Source organism: Rhinopithecus bieti, unplaced genomic scaffold (genome assembly GCF_001698545.2).
Source record: "Rhinopithecus bieti isolate Rb0 unplaced genomic scaffold, ASM169854v2 scaffold_865, whole genome shotgun sequence".
Lineage (NCBI taxonomy): Eukaryota > Metazoa > Chordata > Mammalia > Primates > Cercopithecidae > Rhinopithecus > Rhinopithecus bieti.
Window position 1 is genome coordinate 1903438 of NW_016803288.1, and position 21679 is coordinate 1925116.

Sequence of the window (21679 nt, forward strand, 5' to 3'; positions counted from 1 at the left end):
GGGGGGGGAGGGAGAGAGAGAGAAAGTGTGTGTGTGTATGTGTCGTGCGTCACGTTTAAAGACATGGCCATTAATGGTTTGCTCAATGGAGTACGATTCAAGTAAAGCCTACTGAGGAAACCACACCAGCTGACTAAAGAGGGAGCTCTTGCCTTTGGTTAGGATCCCTGCAGGAAGCAGTCAGACAGGACGTCCTGAGGGAGGCAGAGCCCCCACCAACACAGCTTCCTCTTGGTAGGCTTCTCGGGCCCCTGCGACAGTCAGTCCACGTGGCCCACAGACCCAGAAGCATCAAGCCAAGCAAGGTCGGGGATTATGTAAATCAGCAGAATTAAAAAAGGCCCCGGCCTGGAGTTGGACACAGAATGGGGCATCTTCTATGCCCAAAAGGCTCACCCTTGCACAGGAACGAACTCATGCAGGACGCTGTGGTCCCTGAGAAAGTCAGGAACTCCTGCTGTGCACGGAGTACTGCATGCAGTTTATATAGAGAGATGTACACATTGAATACAATATAGACAATGAGCAATAAATAAAGTATATATAAAGTAATGTATGTACAATAATACGAAAGCACATTCAATCAGATTTGGAAGCTTTAGTTGACATAAATTTGAAATAAATGAAATTTTAGGCAATGTTTTCCTTCCCTCCAGCTCTTCCTTTTTTAAATGTTGTTTATTGACATATAATAGTTGCACATATTTGGGGAGTACCTTCCTTCTTTTGTTACATACATTCAATCATTTAGCAGGCAACATTACAAGCCCTGCCCTCCGTCAGGTGTTAGCTCCTTGTATGGCTTTGCCCAGGCTGCCAAAACAATGTACCACAAACTACGTGGCTTAAACAACAGGAATTTACTGTATCACAGTTCTCAAGGCCAGAAGCCTAAGAGCAAAGCATCAGCAGGGCTCATTTCTCCAGAGGGCTGTGAGGGAGAATGTCCAGTGCCTCTCTCCCAGCTTCTGGGAGCTTGCAGGGTGATCTTTGGTGCTTCTTGGTTGGCAGAAGCCTCATCCACCCCTGCCTCATCTTCACATAGCATTCTGTCTGTGTATGTCTTTTTTGTTTGTTTGTTTGTTTGAGATGGAATGTCTCACTCTGTTACCCAGGCTGGAATGCAGTGGCACAATCTTGGCTCTCTGCAACCTTTGGGTCCCAGTTCCAGCGATTCAACCTCCCTCTTGCCTCAGCCTCCTGTGTGGCTGGGATTACAGGCATGCACCACCACACCTGGCTAATTTTTGTATTCTTGTTAGTAGAGATGGTGTTTCATCATGTTGGCCAGGCTGGTCTCGAACTCCTGACCTCAAGGAATCCACCCATCTTGGCCTCCCGAAGTGCTGGGATTACAGGCATGTGTGGGTGTCTGTCTCCATGTCCACGCTTTCCCTTTTAACAAGGACACTAGTCGTCGTGGATTGAGGCCCATCCAAATGATGTCATTTTAAGTTAATCACCTCAAAATAAAGACCCTATTCCCAAGTAAGGTCACATTCTTAGGAACAGGAGATTAGGATTCCAATATTTCCTTTTTTGAGAGGATGCAATTCAGCTCATAAAGCTCCCCAAGGAAAGAGACTCCTGGCTCTGTCTTCTCTGTGCCCCAGTGCCAGTGCTGTTGGAGGCTCTCAGTGACCTCGGGCAGCTCACACAAATGAAAGGAGAAAAACTGTGGGAGCATGTGCATATTCTTTTGACAAATGTGACTGTGTATTTGCCTCAGAAACACTGAGGAGAGGAAGTAGAGCACAAGGGTTAAGAGCAAGACTCTGAAGCCAGAGTACCTAGACTTGAATTCTGACTCACTGTGCAACCTTAGCCAGGTTACTAAACCCCTCTGAGCCTCAAGTTCTGGATATAATAGTGGATGATAATAGCACCTACCCCAAGAAAAGGTTATCAGAATTAAGCTATTAATATATGTGAAGCACCCAGAACCATTCCTGGTACATAGTAAGGGGTGTAACAATGTTCAAACATGGGAATAAAGACAGCATGAGATTGGCATAAGGGCAGCCCCACAGATCAATGGAACAGAATGGAGTCCAGAAAACAAAACGTTGCTAAAGTAATTCAATGAGGAAAGGATAGTCTTTTCAACAAATAGTGCCATAAAAAGTAGATATCCACATGGAAAAATGTGAATGGCAACTCTTACTACACCATACAAAAAATTAACTCAAAATGGATCATGTATCTAAACATAAAAGCTAAACTCTAAAACTTCTAGAAGCAAAGAAGAAAGTTTTGCAACATTGGGATAGGAAGGATACAGAATCACAAACCATTTTTCGAATGGTACACTGGATTTCATCAAAATTAAAAACTGTGACTATTTAAAAGGCATTGTTAAGGAGATAAAAAGGTAAGTCACAGACATGGAGAACATACCTATAAAATACATTTGAGAGGGGACGTGAATTCAGAATACATAAAGAACTCTTAAAACTCAATAATAAGACCAACTACCCACTTGAAAATAAGCAAAATATCTGAACACATGCTTTACCCAAGAAGATATCAAAAACATCAAAAAGGACATGAAAAGACGCTCAACATTGTTAGTCATCAGGGAAATTAAAACTAAAACCCACAGTGAGATGCCATTGTTCACCAAAAGGGTGACAAAAATTTAAATGGTTGATATAATACCACGTGTTGCCAAGGATGTGGAATAACTGGAAGGCTCACCCACTGCTGGTGGGAATGTAAAATGGCACAACCCCTTCAGAGAACATTTTAGCAGCTCCTTATGAAGGTTTTACCCATCCAACCGAGTCATTCCACTCATAGGTATTTACCCAAGAGAAATCAACACACATGTCTACATGGAGACTCATATACCAGTCAATACTCATAATGACTTTATTTCTCAGAGCCGAAAACTAGAAACAGCTATTGGGTCAACAGGTGAATGGAGAAACAAATTTTGGTATACCCATGCAATGGAATACTGATCAGCAATACAAAAGAACTGTTGATATGTACAACAAGAGGCCGGGCACGGTAGCTCACGCCTGTAAGCAGCACTTTGGGAGGCCAAGGCAGGTGGATCACGAGGTCAGGAGATAGAGACCATCCCGGCTAACACGGTGAAACCCCGTCTCTACTAAAAAAATACAAAAAATTAGCCGGGCGGGGTGGCGGACGCCTGTAGTCCCAGCTACTCAGGAGGCTGAGGCAGGAGAATGGCGTAAACCCGGGAGGCGGAACTTGCAGTGAGCCGAGATCATGCCACTGCACCCCAGCCTGGGTGACAGAGCGAGACTCTGTCTCAAAAAAAAAAAAAAATGTACAACAAGAAGAATGAATCTCGAAAACACTGCAATAAACAACATGAAATGCTAGAAATGATAAATCAAATCCTTGTGCTGGAAAGCAGATCGGAGGTTGCCTGGGGTTGGGGGAAGGGACACAAGATAATTTGGGGATGTGATGGAAACGTTCAATATCTTAATTGTAGTTGTGGTTATAAGGTATATAAATCTGTCAAAACATACCAGACTGTGCAATTCAAATGGGTACATTATACTGAATGAAAACTACACCTTTATAAAGTTACTTCTTAAAATCCTAACCAGAACAAAAGGTTCCCAATATTATTTCACAGAGGTCCCAGACCTGTGGGGAAGGGCACTGGGTGCTGGGTGAATGGGGGCTGGGTTGATGGGTGACCCCATGACGCTCATCCCCAGCTGACATCAGTAACCTTCAGTCTGCTGTTCTTCTGAGTTAATGTCTTCACTCATGATTTTAATGTCAAGTGGAAATACCGTGTTCGCTCTAATCCCTTCTGACAGGCTGCACTTTTACTGGACTTAAAGGAGGGAGGGAGGAAGAACAGAGCCGGCAGACTGATTCTCGGATGGGAGGGTTGTTTTTATCCCTTCTTTCTCTTTCAAAGCTGTTTCCCTGGTATGTTCCTGGACCATCTTTAAAGATCATTTCCAAATCAGGGAGAATGTGTTCAGCTTTTCATTGGCTCAAGTTACTGGTTCATCAAGAGACTTTAGGGAAACAAAACAAAGAGCCACATGTCCCTCAGCCCACCCCTTCCAAAGCGTCGGAACGTCAGCATCATGGTGTAAGAAAATGGTTCTCAACTGACTTTTGTAAGCACACTTTCTGACTCTGAAATTGTAGGTAGTGCACTTGAAACTCTTTTTTAAAAACTTCAAAATACTGAAGTCAGTAACCATGTATGTTAATTTCAGTACAACAGTGTAACACATGCTGATCTCAGTGTAACAATGTAACACATATTAATCTCATTACAACAATGTAACGTGCTGATCTCAGTATGACAGTGTAACACATGCTGGTGGCAGTATAATATCTCCCAGCAACTGTGATGCTCTTCCATGGCACATTCTATTGTCATTTCAGCACCAGGTCACTGGATACTCTAATCCAATTCCCCTAAGAAGCTTAGGAGACAAAGTTCCTGCGTATTCCAGTTATGAACAGCCTTCATTTTCAGCAACAGCTTAACTTTGGGCTCTGTCCTGTTAGCCACAAGAAAAGTTGTGACATCTTTAGATTGTACCAAAATCATATTTTACACAGTTATGAAAAATTGCCAGTATGAGTATTGGAAATCTTTGGTGATTAGGAAAGAATAAAGACATAATGCAGGGGATGGACAGAGATTTGCATCCGCACACTTCAGCTAAATCTACTTTTTCGTGTTTTAAGTCAAAATCTCCATAGAAAATCAGGAAAACTGACAGACAAATAAAATAATAATCACATATTCCCCCAACCAGAGTTAGCCATTATAAACTATTTCTGCATATGTTTTTCCAGGGTATATTAGCTTAACATAATTGTAATTTATATTATATAACTACATGTTTTAGTATGTACAGATTTATGTCCTACTCTTTTCGCCTAAGATTGTACCCTGAGAATTTTTCTATACCATTTTACAATTCTTTAAATTATGTTAATTTCTACGTATTTATCATCTAAATATTCCAGTATTTATTTAACTAATTGTTGGTGGATTTCTAGATTATTTCTATTTCCTCAGTAGTATAAATAACACACCAACGAAGGTCCTTGTCCACGAGTCTTTGACCAAACATCTATTTCCTCAGGATCAATGCCCAGAAGGTGAGTGACTGAGTCCAAGGGTGTGGACATTTGCAGCCGCCCCTTGGTTTAAAACAGCATCTATCCCTCTTCCTTCTCTCTGAATAGTTAGCCCCAGGTGACTTTTGATAAATTTCATAGTCACTCTTGGCCTCTGATCCTGGTCCCAGATCACTGAGCATGCCATGCCGAGATTGACATGTGTTGCACTGAGATTAATGTGTGTTGCATTGTTACACTGAAATTGGTATGAGTTACACAGAGATCAGCATAATCTCTCTGGGCCCACAATTTCATAATCTCTCTAAGCCCCTGATATCTCTAGGCTCTTTCTCCCATCACCTTTGCAGGGGGGGTCCTACCTGGCACTGGGATCCAGCTCCCTTGCTCATGTTGCACTGGCCCTGGCGCGACAGCCCCATCAGTGTCTCCCCTTTGATGAGACCCAGCTCATGAGGTCCTAGGAGGAAGGGATGCTTTAAATGCAGGCCTCTCTCCCTCCTTCCCTCAATCCCTCCCCCGCTCTCTCTTTCTCAGAAGCTACTGGTCTTTGCTTCTCCCCATGACTCTCGCTGGGCCTGACTTCCCTCCGCACTTCCCACCAAGTGAAGTTACTGTCCCTGAGCATTCTCGAACCTCACTGTCCTCCTCTGCAAATGAGAATCATTCTACCTGCCTTATAAAGACAGACCTTCACTCCCTCGGAAACACTTAGTCCACACCGGTCAGATATTCTTCTAGGCTCTGGGGAAGCAAAGATGAAGGCACCTGGCCTTCAAGTGAAGAAAGAGAATCAGAGAGCCAGGAATGCAGAGGACCAGAAAAGCCATCAGTGCTCTTGTTCGGGTCCAGGAGCTGGACATCCAGGTGGGACACTGGGCTGTCACCAAGTGGTGGCATTGTCTATTTCTAGTTTAATGTCAAGAATATTTAATGTATCAACAACCAGAAAAGATTTTGTAGACCATCCCAGCTTTGCCACTTACCAGCCACGTGACCCTGGACAAGTTTCCAAAGCCTCTGTGCCTCTGTTTTTTTACCTGTAAAATGGAGCAAATAATAGAACATACTCAAGGTTGTCAGGATTAAATAAGTTGCTGGATGCAAAGTGCTTAATATGGTGCTTGGCACATAGTAGGTGCTCAGTAAATGATCATTAGCTATCGATATCTAGACTAACTCCATTATCATCAGAAAAGATGAGAAATTAAGACATGGAAGGGTTAATTAACTTCTTCAAGGCCACACAGCCAGCTACAGGTAGGAGTTGGGACCAGACCCCCAGGGCACTCCTTAGTTAAAATGAATGATATATTTTCTGCCATTTATTGGCAACCTCTTTTGTTCATGAGTCTATTTCAGGCACTGTGAGTTCTTTCCCTTTATCTCACAGCTACCCTGCAAAGACAATATTATCATTCTCATTTTCCAGGTGGGGAAACTGATACTTGGACAAGCTGAGTAACCTGTCCTGGGTGCAAAGAAGGCTAAGTGGCAGAGCCAGGACTTGAGCTCAGGCCACCCGTCTTCAGGCTTATGTGCCCCTGGATGCCACCTGTGCTCTGTTCCACTGGGCCAGGTTTCCAGGAGGCCAAGTTTAGAGGCTTGAGTCTGCCCTTCTTCCCTGGGCAACAGGAGAAAGGCGTTTCTGACTAGAAATGCCTTTTTGAGACATGTAGTCATCAGCCAGGCACGTTTTCCTCCCAGGCGTCTGCCTTTCTGGGTCAGCACCCTCTGGTCCCTTCAACGTTCATGCCTAGGGGACCAAAAGGTCCATGGCCCCAGGCAGCACCACATGGCCGGGTTGCTCAGCTGACCCACAGGGCTATGCCCTTCGTACAGGCAGCTGTCACTCTCCCCTCAGTGCTGGCTGGCTCTGCCAGGCAGAACAACCGTCCATTGTCTAGATGGCTTTTCACCTGCTTCCCTCTGAGGAGCAGGGTATGAGGAAAGAGGAAGAGGTAGAGGGTGCTGGGGTCCCTGCAGCTGGACTCCATTGTGGAGAAACCCTGAGGCTTTGGGGCAGGATTGCAACTGTTCATCTCAGTGCTGTGACCTTCACGCCGTCACCTGAAGCTGGCAGGCAGGAGGCATGTGTGCTCTGGCTTCATGGCCCTCAGCAGTGTCACTGCTTCCCCTTGCCCAAGATAAATGACTGTCATGATGGGGACCTGCCAGCCTCAAAACCTTTGCTCCCACTAATCCCTCTGCCTGACAAGCTCTCCACATCTCTGCCTGCTACTGCCTCCTCCAGGAAGCCTCACCTGATTGCCTCATTGAGAAAATCCATGTATTTTTATTCAAATACCCTGGGCTCAATTTCTGGCCCTCTCTCACCTGCTTGCTCTGTGGTGTCTGCTGTTGTCTCACCTCTCTGACCCTCTGTGTTCTCTTTTTGTGAAATGGGGCATGAGAGGAGGATACCTCACATAATGTGAGTACCTAATGTGTGTGTTGCATGCAGTCTCTTTTTTAACCCACACTTCCACAGCAGACACTCCTGTTGAAGGATATTTTGATTCTTCTGTCACAGATAAAGGCCCTGGGGCCTTGGGAAGTGAAGTCACATGCCACAGTTCATACATCTGGAAAGTAGTAAAGCCAGAATATAAAGCCAGGTTTTTCTGTCTCTGACATTCAGCTACGATTACTCTTCCAGTCATTGGCAGTTGAGGAGCTGTTTCTGACCAAGTGGACAGGGGGTGCAGGGGGCACAGGAGCCAGCCAGATGGAGGTCAGTGACCGTCCTAGGCTGAGGGAAGCTGACTTGGAGGACACAGCTTTAGGGACTTCCTCAGGGACTCCCCACCTCACATCCCACAATGAAATTGACTCCCCCAGACACAGGCAGACTGGAAAACGACATGGGCTTCTCTGTCTACTCCCACCCCTGCGCCCTACTGTGGGTGCCTACCCCTATGAATCCCACAACATGGAGACACAGAGGAATCGCCTTCCATGCAGGCTGGCTCTGAAGGGAGAGAAGGCCTCTGCTGACCATATCCATCCAGTTCCTTCTCCCAAACTCCCGATGGGAGGAGTCCACCCCAGCAAGGAAGATTAGGAGGAACGCGCTCGTATTAACACTGTAGGTGCTCAAGAATTGTGACTTTCTCTCCCTCACTTTTTCCTTTCTCATAAAGGGCATCGCTTCAGGGCTGTGGCTGTGAAGAAGGTGACCCAGCTGTCTCAGGATCAAAGCCAGTTTTTAATCATGATGCCATTGCCAGTTCCCAGTGCCACATTGTGGTTACAAATGGAATAATAGCTCTCTCTCTCTTTTACCCTGGACTAGGGCTTGGTCACTGAGCACCTGGGACGGAGACCCCTCCTCATTGGTGGCTTTGGGCTAATGGCCCTCTTCTTTGGGACCCTCACCATCACGCTGACCCTGCAGGTGAGATGATGTGCTTGTCACATTTGAGGGAGATAAGCATGGAGCTGGCTTCTGGCTTCATCATTTTGGGGCCTGTGATTTGTGGGTTCATACTTCTACCAGCAGTGCTTGTGATAAAGCTCTCCCCGGGGACAGCTCATCTCTGGAGCTGCTCAGGGTCTCAGTGAAGAGGGTTTGGTGAGGGGTCCTTGGACTGGGACATGAGAGACCTGACCTCTGGTCCTGTCACTTCTGCTGATGAGCTGTGTGATCTTGAGCAAGACACTTTCCCTCTCTGAGCCTCAGTTCACCCATCTATGGAATAGAAGAGCTTGCACTAGACAACCCTAAGATGCCCCTTCCAGCTGTCACCTCCCAGCTTGAATGCCAGGTGCTGCATATCAGCCACTTCCCCAGTTGTCACAATTTTATAGACAGTGGCTCTGGAGCCAGACAGCCTGTGTGGATCTCAGCTTTTCCTTACTGGTAATGAAACTTTAGCAAGTCAGCTCCTCTCCAGGCCTCATCTCTAAAATGGAACAGTCAGTCATCCCTTCATCCAGGGGTGTTGTGGGATGAAATGAGAAAATGCACGGAAAGCACTTGGAACAAGCACTCAGTGGACGTCCATGTAGGTGGAGGGGTGACAAAGGACTTCATCCTTACAACATCGGTATTTTTTTCTTTTATGGAGATAAGGAAACTGAGGGATAAATATAAATAAATGAGCTTCCCAAGGTTACACCACCAGAAGGTGGCAAGCTGGGATCAGATCCCGGGATCTTGGGCTTCTGTCCCCTGCATGGCTCAGGGCAGCCTGCATTAATTGAACACTGCCTCAGTGTCTCCAACTCATCTTGGTGCCATGGGAAGCATGAAGCAATGTTGCAGCAATTGATCAATCTTTGCATTTTTCAAAAATGCATCTGGAAATTGATAGGTGCACGTTTTGATCACCTGTCAAATGTCTTAGTGGCCCAAATGTTTCTAGAAAAGGGCACTGTTAGCATGGTAGTGTCTGATGGGTGCCCTTCGAAGAGGTGGGGCTGGCGAGCACGCTGACTGGCAGGAGGTGGAAGCATTGCCTTCAAGGACAATGTACTAACAGGTGCAGTTCCTTCCTGACAGCCAGGCCCAAGCTGTCCCGAGCCGGGCATCTTTACAGTCCTCTGAAGTTCTCAGGAAGCTAGTTGGGTGATGTTCTGGGCCATTGTCTTTCTGAAACTTGTGTCAGAAGTTTAAAAGGAAGGCCTGAAGCCCACGAACCCCATCTAAGCCTCACTTCACAAGGTTTCAGAGCTGTTCCTGGCTTGGCCACCCTTGTCTCCCCCAGTGCCCCACACCCTGCCCCCGGCAGCTCCTCAAGGGGCCTGGCAGTTTCCTCTCCTAGGGCTCTTCTGTGCTTGGCTAGCTTCTCCTTGCTTTCTGGACTCAGGAAGCCTTGGACACTCCTGGACACCTCTTCCTGCAGGAAGCCTCCCCTTGCTTCCAAGTCTGGGTGAGGTGCCCTCTCCTGTGTTCCCATAAGCCCCAAGGGGGAACCCTGTGAGATCACCTATCACGGACCATTGACTTTCACTGTTGACGCGTCTCTCTCTCCCAATAGACAGTGAGTGAGTTGTGTAGGGCCGTGCCTGAACCGTATCTGCATTTCCACCTCCCATCCCAGTGCATGGCACTCAGGGGCAGCTGAGATCAATCAGTTGAATGAGTGAGTGAGTGACTTGGTACAGAAGCAAGTCATACAGTTTACGAGAGTCCACAAAGCTCCTCTCAACCCTTAGAGCTAATGGATTTGGACACAGAACAAGGGGAAGTAAGGAGTTACCCATTCCTCTGCCCTCTGTACCCATCATCCTCTACTCCAGACTATTTGCAGTTCACCCCCACACTGTGCCCTCTCAGGCTTCTGTGCCCTTGTGTATGCTGAACCCCCTCCTGGAACCTCTTTCCTTTCCTTTCCCACTGGGCTGACTCTGGCTCAACCTACAGAGGTGAGCACAGGCTCTTACCTTCCCTTCGAGTCAGGTGGCCTCTCCTGGGGAAGCCCTGGCACCCCCACACACTCAGAACCAGTGACACTGTGTTCTAATGCTCAGCCGTCCAGTCTGCTAGAGCAGGAGCAATCCCAAAACATCCTTTTGCAACCAGCACCAAGCCACCCACCCCCCAGATGAATGACAGCTTCTCCAGACACATTCCATGAAATGAATTAACTCATCTCACACCTTGCAAGACGGCAGGGGTACAAATACGGTTCTTTATATAATAATACCAGAACTAAGGTAACTTTTTAAAAACAAAATATAGAAGTCTTTAAAATGTATATCAGGAAATATATATATGTATATATATGTGTATATCTATACATACACACACACACACTTTAAGTTCTGGGGTACATGTGCAGAACATGCAGGTTTGTTACACAGGTATACATGTGCCTTGGTGGTTTGCTGCACCCATCAACCCATCATCTACATTAGGTATTTCTCCTAATGCTATCCTTGTCCCAGTCCCTGACCTCCCAACAAGCCCCGGCATGTGATGTTCCCCACCCTGTGTCCATGTATCCTCATTGTTCAACTCCTACTTATGAGTGAGACATGCAGTGTTTGGTTTTCTGTTCTTGTGTCAGTTTGCTGAAAATGATGAACTTTTATAAATGTGATAAAGCTGTGAAAATTGCTCATATTGCCTGCTGCCAACTAAGCACTCAATCAATGTGAGTTATTGATTTATTTACCACTTCCTGTATGCCAGGACTGTGTCAAACTCATCACAGGCTTCATCTGATTTCATCATGGCTATAAAATAAGCAGATGGAATGACTGAAGGGTTGTCATTGTTCCCATGTTATAGATGCTGAAGCTGGGGCTTGGGGACATCCGGTGACCTGTCCAAGGTCGCACAGATGGGTGGAGGAGGAGCTGGTGTGGGAACTCAGGTCCTCTGGACACACCATCACCTCCTCACCTAACCACTCCCTATTCTCTGCCAGGACCATGGCCCCTGGGTCCCCTACCTGAGTATCGTGGGCATTCTGGCCATCATCGCCTCTTTCTGCAGTGGGCCAGGTAAGGCACCCCTCCCTCCTCACTGCCCCGCCCAGGGGCTCATGGCATCACCAAGCTAGGGAGCTCTCCTCATACAGATGGGGCACCTAGAGCCCAGAAGAAGCAAAGCCTGACTGGGGATGTGTGTCTGCTGCCTTCCTTTTGGCCCGATTGAAATGTAGCCGACTGTCTGCAGTCTACCCCACAGAAGGTGAAAACGGGCTCACCTGAAGATGAGTGGGAGATAATATCCCACCGCACAGCAAGAGCAGTTCACGCGCGGGAGGGCTCGGAGCCAGAGGCGACACTGGTTTGTGATGAATCAAAGACAACCAAGTCACACAGTCTGTGCCTAAGCAGTTACGGTCTAGGGTGAAAGATGTGGCAATAATTATGGCCATGTCTAAGACATATTAATCATTGATTTTGTGTTATACTTGGCTAAGAACTTGACCTTTGTAAGCTCACTTAAGGCTCAGGACAGTTCCAAAGAAGACAGAGATGGAAGTTGACTTGCATGAGTGAGTAGGTAGAGTGGCCTGACTGCCAGGCCCAGGCCCCAACCAACAGCTTACATGGTACCTGTGTGAGTGTGCAACTGGAGTATCCCAGTCTCAGTTTACCCAGGACTCATTTCTAGCCCTGCTATTTCCTAGCCATGGGTCAGTAGGAGAGACTTCTTCTCTTTGTTAGCCTCAGTTTCCCCATCTGTACAATAACAAGGATGCAATGCAACTGAGGATCCTACCATTCCCTGGCTCTGTGTCCATGTCCAGCAGGGAACTCCAGCAGAGGCCAAGGTCAGACTGAGAAGGGGGGCTTCTCAGTCTTTTCATTTCTTTCTAGTTGGCAAATCAGCTTGGCTGAGGATGAATTAAAAGCATGTTGATTTTCGTGGTTCCAGGCATTCCTGCTTCAGGTATTAACTCAATGCAGAGGTCAAGAACAATCTTTGGTCTTTGTCTCCTAAATTCGAAGACCCCTAACTCTTAGCACTTAGTGTTGAAATGAAGTCTGTGCTGACACATGCAGACATTCACAATTAACTGAGGCAGAACACGACATGGGAATGACTTCAGAGCTGGAGGGAGGTCATCTGGCAGACGAGGAAACCTTCCAGGGGCTAAGATGAACTAGAATTAAGTCATCCCAAGTTTGGAAAGACCATAAAGATTTTCTAGTTCAGTCATTTATCAGAAGCTTAAGTCCTAGTCATGGTTTCCCTGCCAGGAATTCCTTCAGCCATGGCTTGATTACATCTATTGACAGGGAACTCACCGCCTCACAAAACAGGCAATTCTACGTCCACAGGTCAGATTTGGTCCTGGCCCATTTTATATGACCCACCAGCCAAGAATGGCTTTTGCATTTAAAAGGGGGAAAGAAAGAATGCATGCCGGGGACCACATGTGGCCTGAAAAGCTTCATATATTTTCTTTCTAACTTTTTATTTTAAACATTTGTCAACCCCTGCTATAGTTCCTTAGCTCTGAAATTTGGAACTGGGAGAGTGGGCTAGCTTGTGAGGTAGGGAAGGAGGAATTTCCAGGCAGTGAGAGCAGCCACTGCTAGAGCATAGAAAGAAGTTCATGTCAAAGGAACCTTAAATAAACCACCAGGGCCAGAGCAGTGGTGCTCAAACATTGCTCAGTCACCAGGGCTTTTAAAGCCCTGGTTTTCAGGCTGCACTGAAGGGCAACCAGCCCATAATCTTGGAGGGATAGGGCTCAGGCTTGGCATTTTCTAGCGCTGCATGATTCCAAGGTGCAGCCAAGTTCAAGAACCACTGGGCTAGAGCAGTTTTTAAACCCTGGCTGAATATATTACCATCACCTGGTGACTTAGAAAAAAAAAAAAACAGAGCAAACACGGATATTCAGGCCTCATCCGATGACAGCTGTGTGCCCATGAAGAACCACTGCCCAGAGTGCAGGGTGAGACACAGAGGAAGAGTCCGGAGATAAGCTAGAAGCAGATCTCAGAGTGTCTTAGATGTTGCACTAGGGATTTGATTTGCAGTTTTGTGGAACTCCCTAGAGGTCTGTTGGGGAATCTGTGTGCATGAATGCCACAGGGTAGACCGGCAGCGAGAAGAAACTGGAGGCAGAGACACCCGCCAGGGGCCTGGAGCCGCAAGCCCAGGACAGTTATCTGGGACAATGCCACCGCTGCAAAGGGTCCCATGGGCGTTGCCACTATGATAAGCGCAGGTCATGAGGGCAAGAAAGCTGTACGTTTCACGGTGTGATTTAGTGCTTCTCGAGTTATCTTTTTTCCATAACAGCTGTTTTCCCAGAAGAAACAGTAAATGTCAGCATTGTATCTGAGTGAAAAGTTGACCTTCTTCCCCACCCATTCACACAAATAAACCAGATTAGACTCATCCACAAATCTGCCTGAAGTTCCTTGCTAACCAAAACCACAAAGCTTAGCCTTCTCTGTTTTTTTCTTTTTTCTTTTTTTTTTTTTTCCAAGCCTTTTCGCAATGATCCTGATTCTGTTCCAATTGTTTGCAACTGTGGCTTTCTTTTGACTGTAGAACATGCTGCATTTCCAGGGTTTTAAATGCTGGGCTCCCCATCAGTGTCTATGAGACTCCCTGGAGGGAAGGCTGCCTGCGCCTCCCAATCCCAGATCACCTGTCAGCCCCTGCCCTCCGTTTCCCCAATCCACCTTCAACCCTCTGTGTTGACCCAGCATCTGGGCCTCGCTGGCTATCAATGACTTTAGCCACAAGATTGAGTAGGGTTTAGAAGCTTCATTTAAACTCACATTGACAGTGTACAGTTGAAAGCCTCAGGGAACTTACCTAAGGAAAGCTGACACTTAGACTGTGAGATCATCTTGCATCTTCCTAAGTGGACAGGGTAGAGCGAGTCCCCAGAGGAGCCACCCCGGGAAAATGTGGCAGGAAGATGCTCAGAGCTGAATGGCGGAGAGACTCACTGGCCTGCTCTCCATGATTAAATAAGAGGGATGGATCTCCCAGGAGAGGGCCAGGAGGCCGCCTGAGGCAGCTTCTGTGAGGAACAGGTCCATGTAAGAAGACTTGACAAGGAGTTGAAATTAAGTGAAAGAAAAGAAAGAAAACGAGGGAGGCAGTTTCCTGCTGCATATTTTATTTGTGTGCATAACCCCAAGGCAGTGGCAGGGAAGTCTAACAAATGGGGCAGAAGAAAAGAGCTTCACCTTTTGAGAAAAGATCTTTGCCAAAATGTGTCAATTCCAGTTTCAAAAATAATATGATGCCCTGACTCTGTGCCTGGCACCAAGTTAAGTCCTCTATGAGGAGTTTGTGTTTCAGTGGGGTGGACAGATGCAAACAAGATGGAGCAGTAAGGCCACTGCCATTATCAAGGTGCAAATTAAGGTCTGAGCACCTCAGAGGACGGAGCGGTCCTGGTGGAAATGCCTTACTCAGTGCATACCTTGCTTGGAAAAAGGACCCCTGTGTTTATCACATTGATTTCAACTGGAAAGACTGCAGGAGCATACTAGCATTTGAGGGGACCTACGTGGTTGGCTCTGCCTGCCCTGCCTGCCCTGCCTGCCCTCCCTCTCTATCCCACATTCTCCCTGCGCTGCAGCCATCTGGAGCCACAGGCAGCTGCCCCCCGCCCCCCACACACACTTCATGGTTCCAGCCTTTGCATGTGCTATTTCCCCACTTGCAACAACGACTCTTATTCATCTATTTGAGGTGTGGCTTCTCATCTTCAAAAAGTCAGCTCATACTGCATCTTGAGGCTTTCTTAGAAACAGACAGATAGACCCTCTGGGCTCCCACAGCCCCCGGGTTAACTCCTAGTGTATCCTCCCACCCCTATTACAATGGCCGTTGTTGGTCAATCCTCCTAACATCAGGGACTGCTTCAAAGACAAGAACCTTGTTTCTATCACCTGTATCCAAACACACAGCCTGACTATGGGTCAGCACTCAATAAATGCTTGTATTTTTCATGAATTCTTTCAAAACATACTCATTGAGTTCCTACTGTGTGGTGTGTGGTGTTTTCTACCACCACAGCTCACACCAAATGTGTGTGTGTATTCTGACACCTAATACATGTCATTTTTCCACACCACCTCTCCAATTTGTCTCCACCAACAACTGGGTGTCCAACAATTCAACTAAATTCTGACACTGCCTCCCCAGAGCGAGCACAGAGCCTACAAGTTAAAGAGTTCAGTCCCACAAGACTTTCCTCACTTCAGACACCAGCCAAAAATAGAGTCCCAGGGAGCCGGCACTTCTGCCCTGATGACTACAAATTCAGGGATTTCCAAGGCTACGCTCAGGTTTGATAATTTGCTAGCATGACTCCCAGAACTCAGAAAAGTGCCCTACTTAAAATTACTGCTTTATTATAGAGGCTACAACTCAGAAACAGCCAAGTGGAAGAGAGGCATAGAGAAGGTATGGGGGTGTGTCAGGGGGCATAGAGCTTTCATGCCCTCTCTGGATACACCAGCCTCCTAGCACTTCAATGTGTTTACCAACTGGGAAACTCCCCAACCCTGTCATTTAGAGGTTTTTATGGAGGCTCCATTATGTAGGCATGATGGATTCCATTATTGGCCATTGGTGATTGAACTCAGCCTGCAGCCCCTCTGCCTTCTTTGGAGGCTGAAAGATGGAGCTGAAGGTTCCAACCCTCCAAACATGGCCACTGCTGCCTTGAAACCATCTAATGGCCCACCTGAGTCACCACATTAGGGGTTCATTATAAATGACAAAAACCACTCTTGTTACTCCAGAAATCCCAAGGCTTTTAAGAAATCTGGGCCAAAAACTAGGGACAAAAATCAAATATATATATTGCAATTATGTGTGTGTGTGTGTGTGTGTGTGTGTGTGATGCCACAGTGCCAGCCCTGGGCTGGGAGCTGGAGATAAAAGTATGAACAAGACAGTGTCTCTATCCCCTATCCCCACAGAGGAAGAGGAGAGGGACAGGAACAGGTGAGAATGACCACTTAGACATTCTATAGGAGGAAGGGGGCTGGCATTCTCAACTGCGTTGGCTGCTGGCCCCGACTGACCCCGAGGGGAAACCCTTCTGCAGACAACGTTGATAATCCAAGCTAGGCTCTTAGGATTGCACACAGCAGGTGTGCCCCAATGGGAGCCTGGTGAGATCCAGAGCGGGTAAAGGCTGTGTCCAGCAGACCCAGGAGAAGAGTCTGGGACAGGAAGATGGGAGGAGCATCAGATAACATAAAGAGTCAAAGCCATGCATTTGCTCGACATTGTCTCAGTGCCAGGCCTGCACCTGCAACATCTGAAAAGAAGGAACTATGAAGCATCCTGGTCCTGCCCTACAAGTGGAAGGGCTCAGTCCTTTAACTCCTCCAATGCTGGAGGAACCCCCAAAAGAGACATACCTGGGAATGAATAATTATTGCTTACTGGATTTATGGGAGGCAGGAGAGGGAAAATAGTAGGAACACTTGGGTGTCAAATTCCATTGTTCATACGTGGTCCCTTTCAGTTCTCTCATGCCTGCAAAGTTGAATCCATAATCTCAAAAGTGGCAAGGTGGAGTCCAGACTCAAGCCCAGCTATGTCTGCCTCTGAATCACATGCCAGGGGGGCCGGCGCTACCCCAAGTTGGGTGGGAGGACTCTGTGCACCATCCTGCACTGCCCCGAGAGGGAGTTCAGCCAGCAAACAGAAAGGTCTCCCTGCCTGGCATGGGGTGCTTAGGCAGGTACAGGCACGTTCTTACTTGTTGAATGAATAAACAAGTGAATGAAGAAATACTAAATGAAAGAAAGAACCCTATCCATGGCCTTGGCCCCACCCCAATTACCTTAAGTATCCCAGAACTTTAGGGGGAGTCAAATCAGATGACTCCTTTCCCCCTTAGAAGTTAGGGAATTGTGTGCAAAGGAGAATGACAAATTACGTTCTAACCCTCCTGACCAAGCAGAAAGTATTGGATAGAAGAAATAAACATATACACATTAAAATAACTAGAGCTATAAGTTAAGAGACATAATGACACTAAATTGGTATATAGTCACAATTTTTGAAAAATTGTTTAACGAAAATCAAATGGAAAGTCTCACAAATCTAGACTTTAAATAGTAGCCGTTGCTGAGGACACATCAATGTCTCTAAAATGAATTTATTCAGAAGGTGAGAATTAACCCCAGCAATGGTGCTAGTCCCTATCTAGAAACAAAGACCCAGACTCCACACCATTACCGCACAGGCTTTCAGGGAAAGGACTTAAAAGATGAACTATCTAAAACTACCCTGTGAACTCTAAACCATTATAGAAATGTGAAATTTCATCCAGCTCCAGCAGGAATCAGGGAATCAGGAGATACGGTCAGGAGGGTTTTGTTTGTTTGTTTGCAGGTTTGTTTGTTTGTTTTAGAGACAGGGTCTCACTCTGTCACCAAGGTTGAAGTGCAGTGGTGTGATCATGACTCACTGCAGCCTCCACCTCCTGGACTCAGGCTATCCTCCCACCTCAGCCTCCTGAGCAACTGGGACAAGTGCATGCCAGCATACCTGGCTAATTTTTTAATTTTTTTGTGGAGATAGAGTCTTGCTGTGTTTCCCAAGCTGGTCTGGAACTCCTGGGCTCAACTTATCCTCCCACCTTGGCCTCCCAAAGTGCTGAGATTACAGGCATGGACTGCTAGGATTTTAAAAGCAGTTGCGTGAATGGACTATTTACAGTCCTGTGGGCAGGGATAGGGAACCAGAGAGAGACGGAGGCCCTCCGGGATGAACAACAGTGGGAAGCTGCCACCACTTCAGGGGTAAACTAATTTTCATTAAATTTCTCCATAACAAAAGGATATAAACACTAAGAAGTAAGATTTCATCAGGTAGGGCTAAGCTTTTGCAGCTCTGCAAACCATTGTGATATTTAAGATTTCTTGCCACCTCCCAAGAACCAGTTCTCACCCCTGTCGACGATGCGTGGCAGAGATTCATTTCTGCTTTTATCAAAAACTATTTTGAGATTCTGAGAACCAAACAGGCAAATTCAACAATGTGATGTGCTCCTGCCTGTGGCTTTGTTGGATGCTCCATGTCAGACCCCACACTCTGATGTCAATTTACAGGGCAATGCCCAGTGCCAATGGAGGTTAAGTCAATAACATCGTAATTAGTCCTTCAGCCCTGGGAGCACAAAGAGGAATAAGAAAGGTCCCAGCCAGGAGCTTGGAGTTCAGTTTCCAAGTAAAGAAGAGGAAGAGGTAGTCATTGGCTCTGTCACTGGAGTAAAAGGGGAGGTGGATAGAGGAAGTTGAGACTCACAGAAGTTAAGAGCTTTACCTGGATCACACAACAGTGAACCAGAATTCCACTTCCTATCAGTTTGACTCCAGAGCCTGAGTCCTTAAGGTCTACAATAGGCAACTAAGCTAAAGGCAGGTCCCGAGCACTAAGGGGGCACAGAGGAGATGTGTGTCTGGGTGAATGGGCATCACGTTACCTAGAGGAGGTACAACTTGGACTGATTTCTAAATATTGAGTCAGAGCAAGCACAGCCACCAAGTATGGGTTCTCAGGGTGTGCACTACACAAGAAGCCATTTCTAAAGACACAGCATCCCATCTTAGACAGACACTAACCTATGGCCATTTCTAAAGACACAGCATCCCATCTTAGGCAGGCACTAACCTATGGCCATTTCTAAAGACACAGCATCCCATCTTAGACAGACACTAACCTATGAGAACATGGGTGCCAATGTGGGGATGTGAGGTCTCCCAGCCAGGTTCTGACACAATAGGGCTGCACCATCTCCTACATCAACCCACAAGCAAAACAGTCATGCACACAGCTGGGAATACACAACATCCACACATACTGATTCACACACATGCACACACACACACGTGCACTCCGTTCTCCAGATAGCCTCTGAGCTTCCTTTCTAGCCCACTCTCAGAGACCTGATTCTTATCCTCTGCACGGTTCCAAAACTGGCATGGGTGCTCCACTTTGTTGGAAGGGCACAGAGCCTAGGTGTACACTGGCTCATGGGTGGGGTAAGCAGACAGCTGTGGGGGCACAGCATTTCCATGTATTTCCTGAATGATTCCCCAGCAACCAAAGCCTCCAGAATTGGTGGCCAGATCTACCAACCCTGTGGCTGTGCAATCCATCTCATTTAATCCTCATGGCAGCCCAGGAAACAGACCATCTCATTCTCACTTCGCACATGAAGGGCTGAGTCTCTGAGAGATCATAACTCATAGGTTTTACAGGGCAGGTGCCCCCGAAGTCAGAGGGGTAGCAGTGTTTGTGCTCTTAGCTCCTGTAGTGGGCTGAGCAGTGTCCCCCAAAGATTCATGTTCTCTCAGAACTTCAGAATGTGACCTTGGTTGGAAATAAGGTCTTTGCAGATGTACTCAGTTAAGGATCGCAAGATGAAACCATCTGGATTTAGGGTGGGCCCTAAATTCAGTGACTGGTGTCTGTATAAGACAAGGAGAGGAGGACACAGGGAGGAGAAGGCATGTGAAGGTGGAGGCAGAGATTGGAGTGAGTGATGCATCTAGAATCAAAAGAACACCAAGGATTGCCAGCAGCAGAAGCCAAGAGAGAGGAGTGGATGGTTTCTTCCTCAGAGTCTGCAGAGGGAACCTACTCTGCCAACACCTTGATTCTAGACTTCTGCCTCCAGAACAATGACAGAATAAATTTCTGTTCTCTTAAGTCCCCAAGTTTGTGGTGATTTGTAACAGCAGCCCTAGAAAACGAATATAGCCAATAAGTTGGCAGGAAAGTATTTCCTAATCCCCCATGCAGCTGTAGAAGTACCAGAGCTTTGGAAATTAGCGATCTCCACCATTCGACATTTCATGTCAAACAATGGTGGGTGGGCAAGGTCCCTGCCAAGGTTACGGTGCACTTTCAGCTCTTTCAAGAACACCAGGGAACTTTTAAAATTAGTAATATTATCTTCCTAGCCAGGCACAGTGGGTTGCACCTGTAATCCTAATACTTTGGGAGGCTAAGACGGGAAGATCTCCTGAGTCCAGGACTTGAAGGTTGCAATGAGCTAAGATTGCACCAATGTACTGCAACCTGGGTGACACAGCAAGACCCCACACACCTCCAAAAAATCTTCCTACGTTAAGCACTTGGTCAGTGCTAGATACTTGGCCACACTCACCCTAATCCTTACAAAGTCTCTGCAAGGAGACCCTCCTCTCCCCATGAGGACACCACAGCTCCAGGGAACCCTGCTTGGGCCACATCTCATGGCACACAGTGTAGGTGGCCCAGCCAGGATTTGAACGCATGTCTGCCCAATCCGAAGTCTCCTTTTTCCAGTCGGTCTCCCTTGCATTTTCACATGTTCCGTTTTACTACTTATCACTTTCCCGCAGCCTATGGCAGAGTTAATCAGTGAGCTTATCGCCTGAAACTTGAATGCGAAAACGTGGCAGTGTTCCTTATGATTTTTTTGCCAAAACCCTCCGGAAATCCTCTCCCCTCAGAAGCAGTCCAAGCAAATGCTGTTCTGAGAAAGATTTTGAGTCCTTCAGAGTTTTGGTGCCTACGCTGGGGTTTTCAACAGAAATGTAGAAAACCTCAAAAACTGGCTCTGGGGTCCCTGAAATCAGTGACACCTGCCAGGCTCATAGGTCTTTCTCGTAGTTTCTGTCAGCAGCTGTCTTCCTCTTCACTGTCACTTGGGCAATCCCTGGGAATCCAGCAGAGGAATTTGTCACTTAATTATTCCTTGCAGCTGCTAAGATGGTGAGAACAGTCCTCTGTTGGGCTGTATCCGTTTCCTGTGGCTGCTGTGACAAAGTTCCACAAATGACAGCAATGTGCTCTCCCACAGTTCTGAGGCCAGAAGGCAGAGATAGAGGCTTCAGTAGGGATGCAGTGCCCCTCCAGAGGCTCTGAGGGGAGTCCCTTCCACGCACCTCTCCTGGCCTCTGGCAGCTGCCAGTGCTTCTTGGCTTGTGGCTGCATCACTCCAGTCTCTGCCTCCACCATCACAGACCTTCCCCTATGTGTGCATCCCAAAACTCCCTCTTCCATGCTCTTACAAGGACACGTGTGATTGCATTTAGGACCCATGCTCCTCCTCTCAACATCCTTAACCTAATCATATTTTTGCTGTTTGAGTGATATTTTCACACTCCAGGATGAGGACAT

At 46.9% G+C, this 21679-nt stretch overlaps 1 protein-coding gene across 1 annotated transcript in view; it reads left to right on the forward strand.

The window, feature by feature from the left end:
• Positions 1-21679, forward strand: part of SLC2A9 (solute carrier family 2 member 9) — a 183988-nt gene that overhangs the window by 116625 nt on the left and 45684 nt on the right. Inside the window, 2 exon segments of the mRNA XM_017871794.1 lie at positions 8396-8497; positions 11478-11553. Of these exon segments, the coding sequence (XP_017727283.1) occupies positions 8396-8497; positions 11478-11553 (178 nt within the window).